Here is a 15598-nt window from a genome sequence, read left to right as displayed (position 1 = left end):
GGTTGGGGGGTCCTGGAGGGGTCTGGGGGGGTCCTGGGGGGGTCCTTTGATGTCTTGGGGGGTTCTGGAGGGGTCCTTTGGGGTCTGGGGGGGGTCCTGGAGGGGTCCTTTGGGGTCTGGGGGGGGCTGGGGGGGTCCTTTAGGGTTTGGGGGGGGTCCTTTGGGGTCCTTTGGGATTTGGGGGGGTCCTGGAGGGGTCCTTTGGGGTCGGGGGGGGCCTGAGGGGGGGCTGGGGGGGATCTGGGGAAGGGTCTGGAGGGTCCCTGGGGGTGAAACTGGGGGGTGAGGGCTGGGAGATGGGTCCCCCCCCGACCTCCCCTGACCCCCCCTGACCCCCCTTGACCCTCCCCTGACCCCTTGACCCCCCTTGACCCCTTGACCCCCCCCTGACCCCTTGACCCCCCCGTGCCCCCCCAGCCTGCTTCCTGGACTCGATGGCCACCCTGGGGCTGGCCGCCTACGGCTACGGCATCCGCTACGAGTTCGGCATCTTCAACCAGAAGATCGCGGGGGGGTGGCAGGTGGGGGGGGGGGCACACCGGGGGGGGGTCCCAAATTCAAGGGGGGGGGTCCCGAACCTCGGGGAGGGGGGTCCCGGCATTTTGGGGGGGGTCTGAACCTTGGGAGGGGGCGGGTTCTGGACTTTTGGGGGGGGTCCTGAGTCTTTGGGGGGGGGGCACAATATTTTTGGGGGGGGCTGAAGTTTGGGGGAGGGGGTCACAGCCTTTTGGGAGGGTCCTGAATCTTTGGGGGGGGGGGGTCTGAAGCTTGGGGGAGGGGTCCTGAGTCTTTAGGGGGGGTCCCAGTCTTTGGGGGAGGGGGTCACAGCTTTTGGGGGGGGTCCTGAGTCTTTGGGGGGGGGTCCCAGTCTTTTTTTGGGGGGTTTCAGTCTTTTTGGGGGGGGTCCTGACTTTGTGTGGGGGGGTCCCGAGTCTTTGAGGGGGGTCCCAGTCTCGTGGGGGGGGGGGGGTGTCCAGCCTTCTGGGGGGGGTCCCAGCGTTTTGGGGGGGGGTCCTGGCTTTTTGGGGGGGTTCCCGGCCTTTTGGTGGGGACGCAGTCTCTGGGGGGGGTGTCCCTTCTTTTGGGGGGGGTCCCTCCTTTTTTTTGGGGGGTGTCCCAAGTCTCTGGGGGGGGTCCTGGCTTTTTGGGGGGGGGATCCTGGCCTTTTGGGGGGCTTCCCGGACTTTTGGTGGGGATGCAGTCCCCGGGGGGGGGTTCCTCCTTCTTGGGGGGGGTCCCTCCTTTTTTTGGGGGGGTTCCCAAGTCTTTGGGGGGGGGGGTCCTGGCTTTTTTGGGGGGGGATCCTGGCTTTTTGGGGGGGAATCCTGGCTTTTTGGGGGCTTCCCGGCCTTTTGGTGGGGATGCAGTCCCCGGGGGGGTGTCCCTCCTTTTTGGGGGGGGTCCCTCTTTTTTTTGGGGGGGGGTCCCAGCCCGGTGCCCCCCCCCGGTCCCAGCCCGGTGCCCCCCCCCCCAGGTGGAGGAGGCGGGACGACTGGCTGCGCTACGGCAACCCCTGGGAGAAGGCTCGCCCCGAGTACACCATCCCCGTGCACTTCTACGGCCGCGTGGAGCACACCCCCGAGGGGGCCAAGTGGAGGGACACGCAGGTGGGGGGGCGTGCAACGGGCTGCAAGGGGGCTGGGGGGGGCTGGGGGGTGTAAGGGGTCTGGGAGGGGGGTATAAGGGAGTGCAAGGGGGTGAGGAGTGTGCAAGGGGCGTGCAAGGGGGCTGAGGGGGTGGGAGGGGGTCTGGGGGGGTGTAAGGGTGTGCAAGGGGTGTGCAAGGAGGCTGGGGGTGTGTAAGGGGGTCTGGGAGGGGGGTGTAAGGGAGTGCAAGGGGGTGGGGGAGTGTGCAAGGGGGTATGGAGGGGTGTAAGGGGGTGCAAGGGGTGTGCAAGGGGCGTGCAAGGGGGCTGGGGGGGTTGGGGGTGTGTAAGGGGGTATGGAGGGGTGTAAGGGTGTGTAAGGGGCGTGCAAGGGGTGTGCAAGGGGGCTGGGGGGCTCAGGGGGTGTGTAAGGGGGTCTGGGAGGGGGGTATAAGGGAGTGCAAGGGGGTGGGGGAGTGTGCAAGGGGGTGGGGGCGTGCAAGGAGTGTGTGCAAGGGGGTGTGGAGGGGTGTAAGGGTGTGCAAGGGGTGTGCAAGGGGGTGTAAGGGTGTGCAAGGGGGTAAGGGAGTGTGCAAGGGGTGTGCAAGGGTGTGCAAGGGGATGAGGGTGTGCAAGAAGTGTGTGCAAGGGGGTGTGGAGGGGTGTAAGGACGTGCAAGGGGTGTGCAAGGAGGTGGGGGTGCACGAGGGCGTGCACGGAGGCGTGGGGGGGGTGTGCAAGGGCGCGCGGGGCACACGCGGGCGTGCAAAGCACGGGGGGTGGGCGTGCAGGCCGCTCAGTGGGTTCAAACGGGGGGTGCCGGGGGGCTGGTGAAGGAAAGGGGGGACGGGGGGGGTTGTGAGGGCCGGGGGGGGTTGTGAGGGCCGGGGGGGGGTTGTGCGTCCCTTGCACGCGCGTGTGCAAGGCGTGCGTGCCCGCAGGTGGTGCTGGCGCTGCCGTACGACACGCCGGTGCCCGGCTACCGCACATGCGGCTCTGGTCCGCCCGCGCCCCCAACGACTTCAACCTCAAGGACTGTGAGCACCCCAAAAAACGACCCCCCCCCCCGCCTCGGGACCCCCCCCAAATTCTTCATCCCCCCCCAGACTCCTTCAGGACCCCCCTGAGTCCCACAGGAGTCCCCCAGAGCCCCCCCAAACGCCTCTGACTCCCCTCAAATCCCCCCAAATCTCCTCAAGAGCCCCCCCAAACCGCCCCAACCCCCCCTCAGGACCCCCCCCGACCCCCCCCCGACTCCTTCAGGACCCCCCTGAGCTGCCTGAGCCCCCCAGGAGCCCCCCAAGCCCCCCAAATCCCCCCCCAGGAGGACCCAAACCCACCCTGAGCCCCCCCAGGACCCTCTCAGGATCCCCCAAGATCCCCCCAAAACCCTCCAGGACCCCCCCAGGACCCCCATGACACCCCCCAACCCCCCCCCAGGACCCCCCAAAGCCCCCCAGGGCCTCCCCAGGACCCCTGCAGGACCCCCCTGACCCCCCCAGGACCCCCCCCAAACCCTTCCAGGACCCCCCCAGGACCCCCCTGACCCCCCCCCTCTGCTCTCCCCCCCCCCAGTTAACGTCGGGGGCTACATCCAGGCAGTGCTGGACCGGAACCTGGCCGAGAACATCTCCCGCGTGCTGTACCCCAACGACAACGTCAGCACCGGGGGGGGCAAATTTGGGGCTGGGGGGGGAATGGAGGGGACTTGGGGACAAGGGAAGGGCTGGGAGGGTGGGGGGGGGTCAGTAGGGCGCGGTGGGGTGCTATAGGGCACCATGGGGAGCTGTGGGGCTCTGTGGGGTGCTGTGGGGTGCCATAGGGCACTGCAGGGCTCTATGGGGTGCTATGGGGCTCTATAGGGTGCTATAGGGCATTATGGGGCACTGTAGGGCTCTATGGGGTGCTATAGGGCACTGTGGGGGCTCCATGGGGCTCTGTGGGGCACAGTGGGGCACTGTGGGGTGCTGTGGGGTCTCCATGGGGTGCCTTAGGGCACAGTGGGGCTCCGTGGGGTGCCGTGGGGCTCAGTGGGGCACTGTGGGGTGCTGGGGGGGGGGGCTCTACTGGGGGACTTGGGGCTCAGTGGGGCACTATGGGGTGCTGTGGGGTGCCATAGGTCTTCTGTGGGGGCTCTATGGGGCACTATGGGGCGCTGTGGGGCTCTATGGGGCACTATAGGGTGCTATAGGGCACCGTGGGGCACTATGGGGTGCTGTGGGGCTCTGTGGGGTGCCATGGGGCACTATGGGGTGGGGGCTCTATGGGGCACTGTGGGGGCTCCGTGGGGCTCTGTGGGGCTCTGTGGAGCTCCATGGAGCTCTATGGGGCACTATGGGGTGCCGTGGGGCTCGGTGGGGCTCTATGGGGCGCTATGGGGCTCTGTGGGGCTCCGTGGGGCTCTGTGGGGCGCCGTGGGGCTGAGCGTTTCCCCCCCCCCGCAGTTCTTTGAGGGCAAGGAGCTGCGGCTGAAGCAGGAGTACTTCGTGGTGGCGGCCACCCTGCACGACATCGTGCGGCGCTTCAAGTCCGCCAAGTTCGGCAGCCGCGACCCCGTGCGCACCGCCTTCGACGCCTTCCCCGACAAGGTGCCCCCCCCCACGGCCCCAAATCCTGGCCCCAAATCCCAGCCCCATGGCACAGCCCTGGCCCCGTGTCCTGTCCCCGTGTCCTGTCCCCGTGTCCCGGCCCCCTGCCAAGTCCTGTCCCGGTGCCATGGCCCCGAGCCGTGTCCCCATATCATGTCCCCGTGCCATGTCCCTGTGGTGTGTCCCCATACTGTGTCCCCGTGTCCCCATGTTGTGTCCCCATGTCCCCATGGGTGTCCCCGTGTCCCCACATCGTGTCCCTGTGTCCCCACACTGTGTCCATCTGTCCCTATGCCACGTCCCCATGCTGTGTCCCCTGTCTCTGCGCCCCCATCTAATGTCCCTGTGTCCCCATAATGTCCCCGTGTCCCCATGCCATGTCCCCATATTGTGTCCCTGTGTCCCCATATAACATCCCCATGTCCCTGTGTCCCCATGCCTTGTCCCTATACCATGTCCCCGTGTCCCTGTGTCCCCATATTGTATCCCCATGTCCCCATGGGGTGTCCCCATGTCCCCACAATGTCCCCGTGTCCCCACAATGTCCCCATGACCCCATATCATGTCCCCGTGGGATGTCCCCGTGTGCCCACAATGTCCCCATGTCCCCACGATGTCCCCGTGCCCGCAGGTGGCCATCCAGCTGAACGACACGCACCCGTCCCTCGCCATCCCCGAGCTGATGCGCATCCTGGTGGACGAGGAGAAGCTGCCCTGGGACAAGGTGCGGGGGGCAATGGGGTGGGGGGGGCAACGGGGTGAGGGGGGGCAACGGGACCACCCCTGGGGCTGGCTGCCCCCAAAGGCCACGGCAGGGACGCTGTGGGGCAGGGTATCTATGGGGCAGGGACGCTATGGGGCAGGAATGCTATGGGGCAGGACCCCCCCATAGACCAAGGAGCCCCCCAGAAGTGCCATGGAGGGTCTCTATGGGGCAGGGTCTCTATGGGGCAGGAACACTATGGCTCAGAACCCCCCCCATAGACCAAGGGGCCCCCCAGAAGTGCTTGGGGGTCTCTATGGGGCAGGGACTCTATGGGGCAGGGATGCTATGGGGCAGGAACACCATGGCTCAGGACCCCCCCCATAGACCAAAGGGCCCCTGAGAAGTGCCGGGGGGGGGTCTCTGTGGGTCAGCCCCTCAGGCTGTGCTGCCCCCCCCCAGGCGTGGGACGTGACGGTGCGGACGTGCGCCTACACCAACCACACGGTGCTGCCCGAGGCGCTGGAGCGGTGGCCGGTCCATCTGCTGGAGTCGCTGCTGCCCCGGCACCTGGAGATCATCTACGAGATCAACCAGCGCTTCCTCGACGTGCGTGGGGCTGGGGGGCACGGGGGGGGCCGGGGGGCATAGGGGCACACTTATGGGTCTGCCCCACACTTATGGGTCCGCCCCACACTTATGGGTCCACCCCAAACATGTGGGTCTGCCCCACGTTGCATGCATCTACCCCACACATATGGGTCTGCCCCACACTTATGGGTCCACCCCACACTTATGGGTCCACCCCAAACATGTGGGTCTGCCCCACATTGCATGCATCTACCCCACGCTTATGTGTCCACCCCACACTTACGGGTCCACCCCACACTTATGGGTCTGCTCCCCATTGCATGCATCTACCCCACACTTATGGGTCTGCCCCACACTTATGGGTCCGCCCCAAACATGTGGGTCTGCCCCACGTTGCATGCATCTACCCCACGCTTATGGGTCCTCCCCGCACTTATGTGTCCACCCCACACTTATGGGTCCGCCCCACACTTATGGGTCTGCCCCATAGCGCGTCTACGCCACGTTCCCCGGGGACCACGAGCGGCTGCGGCGGATGTCGCTGGTGGAGGAGGGGGCGGTGAAGCGCATCAACATGGCTCACCTCTGCATCGTCGGCTCCCACGCCGTCAACGGCGTCGCCCGCATCCACTCCGAGATCCTCAAGCAGAGCGTGTGCGTGTCCCCCCCCCCCCCCGGGGTCACCCCCCCCCGAGGTCACCCCCCCAGGGGTCATCCCCCCCCAGGGGTCATCCCCCCCCGAGGTCACCCCCTCTGGGTCATCCCCCCATGGGGTCACCCCTCTAGTGTCACCCCCTGCCCTTGGGGGTCACTCCCACCCTTGGGGTCACTCCCACCCTTGGGGTCACCCCCCTCTTGGGGTCACCCCCCCCCCCCCATGATTCCCATCCCTGTCCCGTGCTCCTCCTGCCCTTGGTTGGGGTCCTGGGGCTTTTGTCCCCATCCCCTTGACCCCTTCCCTTGTCCCTATCCCTGTCCCGTCCCCCTTGTCCCTGTCCCCATCCCTTGTCCCCCTCCCTTGACCCCATCCCATTGTCCCCATTCTCATCCCATTGTCCCCATCCCTTGTCCCCATCCCTTGTCCCCATCCCATTGTCCCCATCCCTTGTCCCCATCCCTTGTCCCCATCCCTTGTTCCCATCCCATTGTCCCCATCCTATTGTCCCCATCCCATATCCCTATCCCATATCCCCATCCCCATCCCATTGTCCCCATCCCCGTCCCCATCCCCACGCCGTGCCCCCCCATGTGTCCCCCCCCCCCCCCAGGTTCAAGGACTTTTACGAGCTGGAGCCCCACAAGTTCCAGAACAAAACCAACGGCATCACCCCCCGGCGCTGGCTGGTGCTCTGCAACCCGGGGCTGGCCGAGGTCATCGCTGAGGTGGGGGCCGGGGGGGGTCCTGGGGGGGCTTAGGGGTCCTGGGAGGGGTCCTAGGGGGGATTGGGGGTCCTGGGAGGGGTCCTGTGGGGGTCCTGGGGGGGCTTAGGGGTCCTGGGAGGGGGTCCTGGGGGGGGGATTGGGGGGTCTTGGGGCTCCAGGAGGGTCTTGGGGGTCCTGGGGGGGTCCTGGGGGGGACTGGGGGTGGGCTGGGTGTTCTGGGGGGGGCACTGGGGTGCCATGGGGGGGCTGTGGGGGCACCGTGGGGGGGTGTCTCTGTGTGGGGGGGTACTGTGGGGGGGTGTCTCCGTGTGGGGGTGCCGTGGGGGGGCCGGGGGCTGTGTGTGTGACCCCCCCGCCCCCCCCAGCGCATCGGGGAGGACTTCGTGGCCGACCTGGCCCAGCTGCGCCAGCTGCTCGCCCTCGTGGACGACGACGCCTTCATCAGGGACGTGGCCAAAGTCAAGCAGGTGGGGGGGGGCTATGGGGTGGGGGGGGGCATGGGGTGGGGGGGGGGTTAGGGGGTGAGGGGGGGGTATGGGGTGGGGTATGGGGGGGCATGGGGGGCTATGGGGGGGGTATGGGAGGGGTATGGGGGGGTATGGGGGGCTATGGGGGGGTTATAGGGTGGCACGGGGGGGGTATTGTGGGGGTATTGGGGTGGGGGGGGCTATGGGGGGGCTCTGGGGTGGGGTATGGGGGGCTATGGGGGGGCTATCGGGGACTATGGGGGGGCTATGGGGTGTATTGGGGTGCTATGGGGTGCTGTAGGGTCTATGGGGTCTGTGGGGATCTATGGGGTCTACTGGGATCTATGGGGTCTGAGGGTGTCTGGGGGGGTCCGGGGGGGTCTGTGGGGGTCCGTACCCCCCAGCACTGATGCTGAGCCCCCCCCCCAGGAGAACAAGGCCAAGTTCGCGGCGCTGCTGGAGCGGGACTATGGGGTGCGCGTGAACCCCGCGGCGCTGTTCGACGTGCAGGTGAAACGCATCCACGAGTACAAGCGGCAGCTGCTCAACTGCCTGCACGTCATCACGCTCTACAACCGTGCGTGACCCACCCCGGGACCCCCCCCCAATTATTGGGACCCCCCCCCCAATTATTGGGACCCCCCCGGAATTATTGGGATCCTCCCTGGGTTTGTGGGACCCCCCCCACTCAACTGCCTGCACGTCATCACGCTCTACAACCGTGCGTGGCCCCCCCAAAATTGTTGGGACCCCCCCCCCAAATTATTGGGACCCCCCCGAATTTATTGGGACCCCCCCGAATTTATTGGGACCCTCCCCAAATTATTTGGACCCTCCCTGGCTCTTTGGGATCCCCCCTCTTTGGGGCTTTGGGTTCGCCACCTGGGTCTTTGGGACCCCCCCATATTATTGGGACCCCCCCGAATTTATTGGGACCCCCCTGGAATTATTGGGACCCCCCAGAATTTATTGGGACCCCCCCCGGAATTATTGGGACCCTCCCCAAATTCTTGGGATCCCCCCTCCTTGGGTCCTTGGGCCCCCCCCCCAAGTTATTGGGACCTCCCTCGAAGTTTTGGGACCCTCCCTGGGTTTTTGGGATCCCCACCTGGGTCCTTGGGGCCCCCCCCTGAACTTTTGGGACTCCCCCCGAATTTTTGGGACCCTCCCCAAATTTTTGGGCCCCCCCCCGACCCCGTTTCCCCCCCCTTTTAGGCATTAAGAAGGAGCCCAACAAGGCCTTCGTGCCCCGCACCGTGATGATCGGGGGCAAGGTGGGGGCTGGGGGGGCTGGGGGGGTCCTGAGGGTTTTGGGGGGGGATTTGGGGGGCTCAGAAGGGGCCTGGGGTCTTTGGAAGGGCTTGGGGGGGGTTCTGGGGGGTTCCTATGGGATTTGGGGTTCCTATGGGGTTCCTATGGGATTTGGGGTTCCTATGGGGCTCCTATGGGATTTGGGGGTGCTGGGGGGGTCCTGGGGGCTCCTATAGGATTTGGGCTTCCTATGGGGCTCCTATGGGGTTTGGGCTTCCTATGGGGTTCCTATGGGATTTGGGGTTCCTATGTGCTTCCTATGGGATTTGGGGTCCCTATGGGGCTGGGAGGGGGTCCTGGGGTCTCCTATGGGATTTGGGGTTCCTATGGGGTTCTTATCAGGTTCCTATGGGGTTTGGGGTTCCCATGGGGCTGGGAGAGTTCCTGGGGTCTCCTATGGGATTTGGGGTTCCTATGGGATTTGGGGTTCCTATGGGGTTTGGGGTTCCTATGGGGTTCCTATGGGGTTCCTGTGGGATTTGGGGTTCCTATGGGACTGGGAGGGTTCCTGGGGGCTCCTATGGGATTTGGGGTTCCTATGGGGTTCCTATGTGCTTCCTATGGGATTTGGGGTCCCTATGGGGCTGGGAGGGGGTCCTAGGGTCTCCTATGGGATTTGGGGTTCCTATGGGGTTCCTATGGGGTTCCTGTGGGATTTGGGGTTCCCATGGGACTGGGAGGGCTCCTGGGGTCTCCTATGGGATTTGGGGTTCCTATAGGGTTCCTATGGGATTTGGGCTTCCTATGGGGTTCCTATGGGATTTGGGATTCCTATAGGGTTCCTATGGGATTTGGGGTTCCTATAGGGTTCCTATGAGATTTGGGGTTCCCATGGGGCTGGGAGGGTTCCTGGGGTCTCCTATGGGATTTGGGGTTCTTATGGGGCTGCGAGGGGGTCCTGGGGTCCCCTATGGGATTTGGGGTCCCTATGGGGCTGGGAGGGGGTTCCTGGGGTCTCCTATGAGATTTGGGGTTCCTATGGGGTTTGGGGTTCCTATAGGGTTCCTATGGGGTTCCAATGGGATTTGGGGTTCCCATGGGGCTGGGAGGCTTCCCGGGGTCTCCTATGGGATTTGGGGCTGCCGTGGGGGCGGGGGTCCCATCACCCACCCACCCCCCACCCCCCCACCCCATTTAGGCGGCCCCCGGGTACCACATGGCCAAGCTGATCATCCGCCTGGTCACCGCCATCGGCGAGGTGGTGAACAACGACCCGGCCGTGGGCGACCGCCTCAAGGTCATCTTCCTGGAGAACTACCGCGTGTCCCTGGCCGAGAAGGGTACGGGGGGGCAGGGGGGGGCAGGGGGGGTCATGGGGGGTCATGGGGGGTCATGGGGGGGTCATAGGGGGGGTCATAGGGGGGCGACCCCGAGGTTGTCCCAAGGTGACCCCAAAGGGTGACCCCAAAGGCTGTCCCCAAGGGTGACCCTAAATGCGCCCCAAGGTGACCCCAAAGGTGACCCCGAAGTTGTCCCAAGGTTGCCGCAAGGGTGACCCCGAAGGGGTCACCCCCCAAGCACCCCCCAAAAGCCCCCAAACACCCCCCCCAAGCACCCCCAAAGCCCCCCAAACACCCCCTAACCCTACAAATGTCCCTCAAACACCCCCTAACACCCCCAAACAGCCCCCAAAGCCCCCCAAGCACCCCCCAGCGCCCTACAAATGCCCCCAAACACCCCCAAAGCCCCCCAAACACTCCCTAGCCCTACAAATGTCCCCCAAAGCCCCCCAAACACCCCAAAAAAGCCCCCAAAACACCCCCCAAACACCCCCAAAGCACCCCAAGCACCCCCCAAACACCCCCCAAAGCCCCCCAAACACCCCCCTAACACCCCCAAACACCCCACAAACACCCCCAAACACCCCCCAAAGCCCCCCAAGCACCCCCCAAAAGCCCCCTAACCACCCCCAACACCCCCCCAAGCACCCCCCAAAAGCCCCCTAACCACCCCCAACACCCCCCCAAGCACCCCCCAAAAGCCCCCTAACCCCCCCCAATGCCCTACAAATCCCCCCCCGGTGCCCCCCCCCGGCGCCCCCAGCCCCTTACCGGCCGTGCCCCCGCAGTGATCCCGGCGGCCGACCTGTCGGAGCAGATCTCGACGGCGGGCACGGAGGCGTCGGGCACGGGGAACATGAAGTTCATGCTGAACGGGGCCCTGACCATCGGCACCATGGACGGCGCCAACGTGGAGATGGCCGAGGAGGCGGGCGAGGAAAATCTCTTCATCTTCGGCATGAGGGTGGACGACGTCGAGCGGCTCGACCGCCAGGGGTGAGGGGGCTGCCCCATGGGGCTGCCCCATAGCGCTGCCCCACGGCGGGGCTCTGTGGGGCTGCCCCATAGCGCTGGCCCATAGTGGTGTCCTATAGGGCTGCCCCATAGCCCTGACCCATAGCGGTGTCCTATAGGGCTGCCCCATAGAGGTGTCCTATAGGGCTGCCCCATAGCGCTGCCCCATAGCGATGTCCCATAGGGCTGCCCCATAGCGGTGTCCTATAGGGCTGACCCATAGTGGTGTCCTATAGGGCTGCCCCATAGCGGTGTCCTATAGGGCTGCCCCATAGCGCTGCCCCACGGCGGGGCTCTGTGGGGCTGCCCCATAGCGGTGTCCTATAGGGCTGCCCCATAGAGGTGTCCTATACGGCTGTCCCATAGAGTTGTCCTATAGGGCTGCCCCATAGCGGTGTCCTATAGGGCTGACCCATAGCGGTGTCCTATAGGGCTGCCCCATAGCCCTGACCCATAGCAGTGTCCTATAGGGCTGCCCCCATAGCCTTGACTCATGGTGATGTCCCATAGCAGTGTCCTGTGGGGCTGCCCCATAGCACTGACCCACGGTGGGGTTCTGTGGGGCTGCCCCATGGCGGTGCCCTATAGGGCTGACCCATAGCGGTGTCCTGTGGGGCTGCCCTATAGCGCTGCCCCACAGCCATGTCCCATAGGGATACCCCATAGCAGTGTCCTATAGGGCTGCCCCATAGCACTGCCCCACAGCGCACCCCATGGTGTCCTGTAATGCCCCATAGTGGTGCCCCAAAGCCCCCCATAGCCCCCCACATCCCCCTCCATCCCCCCATAGCCCCCCATAGCCCCCCACATCCCCCTCCATCCCCCCATAGCCCCCCATAGCAGTACCCCAGACCCCCCCAGCCCCCACATCCCCCCCCCACCCCCCCCCATCCCCCCCCCATCCCCCCCCTGACCCCCTGGTGCCCCCCCCCAGGTACCGTGCCCGCGATTACTACGAGCGGCTGCCGGAGCTGCGCGCGGCCGTGGACCAGGTGAGCAGCGGCTTCTTCAGCCCCCGGCAGCCGGACCTCTTCCGCGACATCGTCAACATGCTGATGAACCACGACAGGTGACGTCATAGGGGGGGCGTGACGTCATCATGGGGGGTGACGTCATGGGGGGTGACGTCATAGGGGGTGATGTCATAGGGGTGTGATGTCATAGGGGTGTGATGTCATAGGGGAGGGATGTCATGGGGCGTGATGTCATAGGGGTATAATGTCATGGGGGGTGACGTCATGGGGGGTGATGTCATAGGGGTGTGACGTCACAGGGTGTGATGTCCTAGGGTGTGACGTCATAGGGGAGGGATGTCATGGGGTGTGATGTCATGGGGTGTGATGTCATGGGGTGTGACGTCACGGGGGGTGGTGTCCTGGGGTGTGATGTCATAGGGGTGGGACATTGAAGGGGAGGGATGTCATGGGGTGTGACGTCATAGGGCGGTGATGTCATGGAGGTGTGACGTCATAGGGGGCGTGGCATCATGGGTGTGATGTCATAGGGTGTGACGTCACGGGGGTGTGAGGTCATGGGGTGGGGGAGGGCAATATTGGGGGTCCCCTCCCCATTATTGGGGTCCCTTCCCCATTTTTGGGGTCCTCTCCCTGTTATCGGGGTCCCCTCCCTGTTATCGGGGTCCCCGCCCCCTCCCCACTTGGGGTCCCCCCCGGGGGTCCTTTTGGGGTGCTGACCCCCCCCGCCCCCCCCAGGTTCAAGGTGTTCGCCGACTACGAGGATTACATCAAGTGCCAGGAGCGCGTCAGCGCCCTCTACCAGGTGGGGCCCAAAACGGGGGGATTTGGGGGCTTTTGGGGGATTTGGGGGGATTTGGGGATTTTGGGAGGATATGGGGGAGATTTGGGGGAGTTTGGGTCAATTTCGTGTGGATTTGGGGCTATTTGGGGTGCTTTGAGGCAATTTGGTGCGGGTTTGGGCCATTTTGGGGTCAATTTGGTGCAGATTTGGGCTATTTTGGGGGCAATTTGGGGTGATTTGGGTCAATTTAGGGTGGGTTTGGGCTGGATTCGGAGCAATTTGGTGCAGTTTTGGGCCATTTTTGGGCCAATTTGGGTCAATTTGGTGCAGATTCAGGCCATTTGGGCCATTTGGGGTCAATTTGGTGCAGATTTGGTCCATTTGGGGCCATTTGGGGTCAATTCAGTGAGGATTCGGGCCGTTTTGGGGCCATTTGGGGTCAATTTGGTGTGTATTCTGTCCATTTTTGGTCCATTTTGGTCCATTTGGGGTCAATTCAGTGCAGATTCTGTCCGTTTTGGGGGCATTTTGGCTACTTTGTGTCAATTCGTTGCAGATTTTGGCCATTTTGGGTCAATTCAGTGCCGATTTGGACCAATTTGGTCCATTTTGTGTCAATTCGGGCCTCATTCGGTCCCTCCGGGGGCCATTTGGGGCGGATTCTGTCTGTTTTTGGGGGCTGACCCCCCGTGTCCCCCCCCAGAACCCGCGGGAGTGGACGCGCACGGTGATCCGCAACGTGGCCGCGGCCGGGAAGTTCTCGAGCGACCGCACGATCGCGCAGTACGCACGCGACATCTGGGGCGCCGAGCCCACCCGGCACCGCATCCCCGCGCCCGACGAGCCCCGACAGTGACCCCCCCCGGACCCCCCCCCGGACCCCCCCAGCGACACCCACGGACCCCCCGTGGACCCCCAATGGACCCCCAATGGATCCCCCATGGACACCCCATGGACCTCCCAGTGACCCCCAGTGACCTCACATGGACCCCCCACCACTGACCCCCCCTGGACCCCCCCACCCACACCCCCGGACCCCCCAAGGACCCCCAATGGATCCCCAATGGATCCCCAATGGACCTCCCAGTGACCCCCTATGGACACCCCAGTGACTCCCAGTGACCTCACATGGACCCCCCGCCAGTGACCCCCCCGGACCCCCCACCCACACCCCCGGACCCCCCAATGGACCCCCAATGGATCCCCAATGGATCCCCCGTGGACACCCCATGGACATCCCAGTGACCCCCAGTGACCCCACACGGACCCCCTACCAGTGACCCCCCCCCGGACCCCCCCACCGACCCCCCCACCCACACCCACGGACCCCCCAAGGACCCCCAATGGATCCCCCCTGGACACCCTGTGGATCCCCCATGGACCCCCAATGGACACCCCAGTGACTCCCAGTGACCCCCCCGGACCCCCCCCCGGACCCCCCACCGACACCCACGGATGCCCCGTGGACCCCCAATGGATCCCCCCTGGACACCCCATGGACATCCCAGTGACTCCCAGTGACCCCCCAATGGACATCCCAGTGACCCCCCATGGACCCCCCACCACTGACTCCCCCCGGACCCCCACACCCACGGACCCCCCAAGGACCCCCAATGGATCCCCAATGGACCTCCCAGTGACCCCCTATGGACACCCCAGTGACCCCCAGTGACCCCACATGGACCCTCTACCAGTGACCCCCCCCGGACCCCCCCACCCACACCCCCGGACCCCCCGTGGACCCCCAATGGATCCCCAATGGATCCCCCTTGGACACCCCATGGACATCCCAGTGACCCCCAGTGACCCCCCCCCGGACCCCCCCACCGACACCCATGGACCCCCCGTGGACACCCCATGGATCCCCCATGGACCTCCCAGTGACCCCCAGTGACCCCACACGGACCCCCCACCAGTGACCCCCCCATGGACCCCCCCATGGACCCCCAATGGATCCCCAATGGACCTCCCAGTGACTCCCAGTGACCCCCCAGTGACTCCCAGTGCCCCCCCATGGACCTCCCAGTGACTCCCAGTGACTCCCAGTGACCCCCCCCGGACCCCCTGACAGTGACCCCCCCATGGACCCCCCACCAGTGACTCCCCACCAATGCCCCCCCCCAAGTGACCCCCCCATGGCCCCCCCCTGCTACTGCCCCCCCCCCGCGACCCCCCTGCCTGTGCCCCCCCCTTGTGCCCCCCCCCCTAATTTATTTGCTGCCCCCCCAAAAAAATAATCAATAAAAGGAATTGGGGGCTCCGTGCCCCCCCCGGATTGATTGGGGGGAATAAATATTGGGGGGGGGGGCAATGGGGGGGGGGGGGGGCTCTATGGGGTGGGGGGGGTCTCAGTGGGGCTGGGGGGGGTCTCAATGGGGTGGGGGGCTCAATGGGGTGGGGGGGGCTCTATGGGGCTGGGGGGGGGCTCTGTGGGGCTGGGGGGGGGCTCTATGGGTCTGGGGGGTCTCAATGGGTCTGGGGGGGGCAATGGGGGGGGAATCTATGGGGTGGGGGGGGGCTCAATGGGGTGGGGGGGGCTCTATGGGGCTGGGGGGGGGCTCAATGGGTCTGGGGGGGTCTCAGTGGGGCCGGGGGGGGGCTCAATGGGGCGGGGCCCCCCCCACCCCCCCCCCCCGGATGCTGCCGGGCGCGGTCCCGTCCCCCCCCCCCCGCCCCCCCCCGGCCGTTTGCCCACAAAACCGCTTCCCCCCCCTCCCCCCCCGCCCCCCCCGCCCCCCCCTCCCGGCCCCGCCCCCCCCCCGCCCTTCCCCGCCCCCCCCCCCGCCCCCCCCCCCCCTCACCGGCACCGCCGCGGCCGCTCGGAGCAGGTGGGGAGCGCGCGGGACCCCCGGGACCCCCCCCCAGTGCCCCCCAGTTCCTCCCAGTTCCTCCCAGTACCCCCCCCCCCCACCCCCACC

General features: G+C 65.9%; 1 protein-coding gene across 1 annotated transcript; it reads left to right on the top strand.

Annotated features, from left to right (window-relative positions):
• Positions 1 to 417: 417 nt before the first annotated feature.
• LOC309891255 (glycogen phosphorylase, muscle form-like) lies at positions 418 to 13670 on the top strand (the record flags this gene model as incomplete). Its single annotated transcript, XM_082785626.1, is given in 18 exon segments — positions 418 to 517; positions 1475 to 1607; positions 2527 to 2569; positions 2572 to 2622; positions 3161 to 3243; positions 4030 to 4173; positions 4805 to 4897; positions 5339 to 5485; positions 5958 to 6121; positions 6736 to 6850; positions 7216 to 7317; positions 7747 to 7894; positions 8533 to 8591; positions 9767 to 9908; positions 10697 to 10904; positions 11857 to 11991; positions 12635 to 12701; positions 13384 to 13670. Coding segments are annotated over 18 exon segments (2087 nt in total), but the record flags the coding sequence as incomplete, so codon positions are not given.
• Between the last annotated feature and the right edge of the window lie 1928 nt (positions 13671 to 15598).

Source organism: Aythya marila (genome assembly GCF_965140915.1).
Source record: "Aythya marila genome assembly, contig: HAP1_HAP1_SCAFFOLD_1102, whole genome shotgun sequence".
NCBI lineage: Eukaryota > Metazoa > Chordata > Aves > Anseriformes > Anatidae > Aythya > Aythya marila.
The sequence above is the reverse complement of the archived record's forward strand: the minus strand, read 5'-3'. Positions and strand labels throughout refer to the sequence as shown.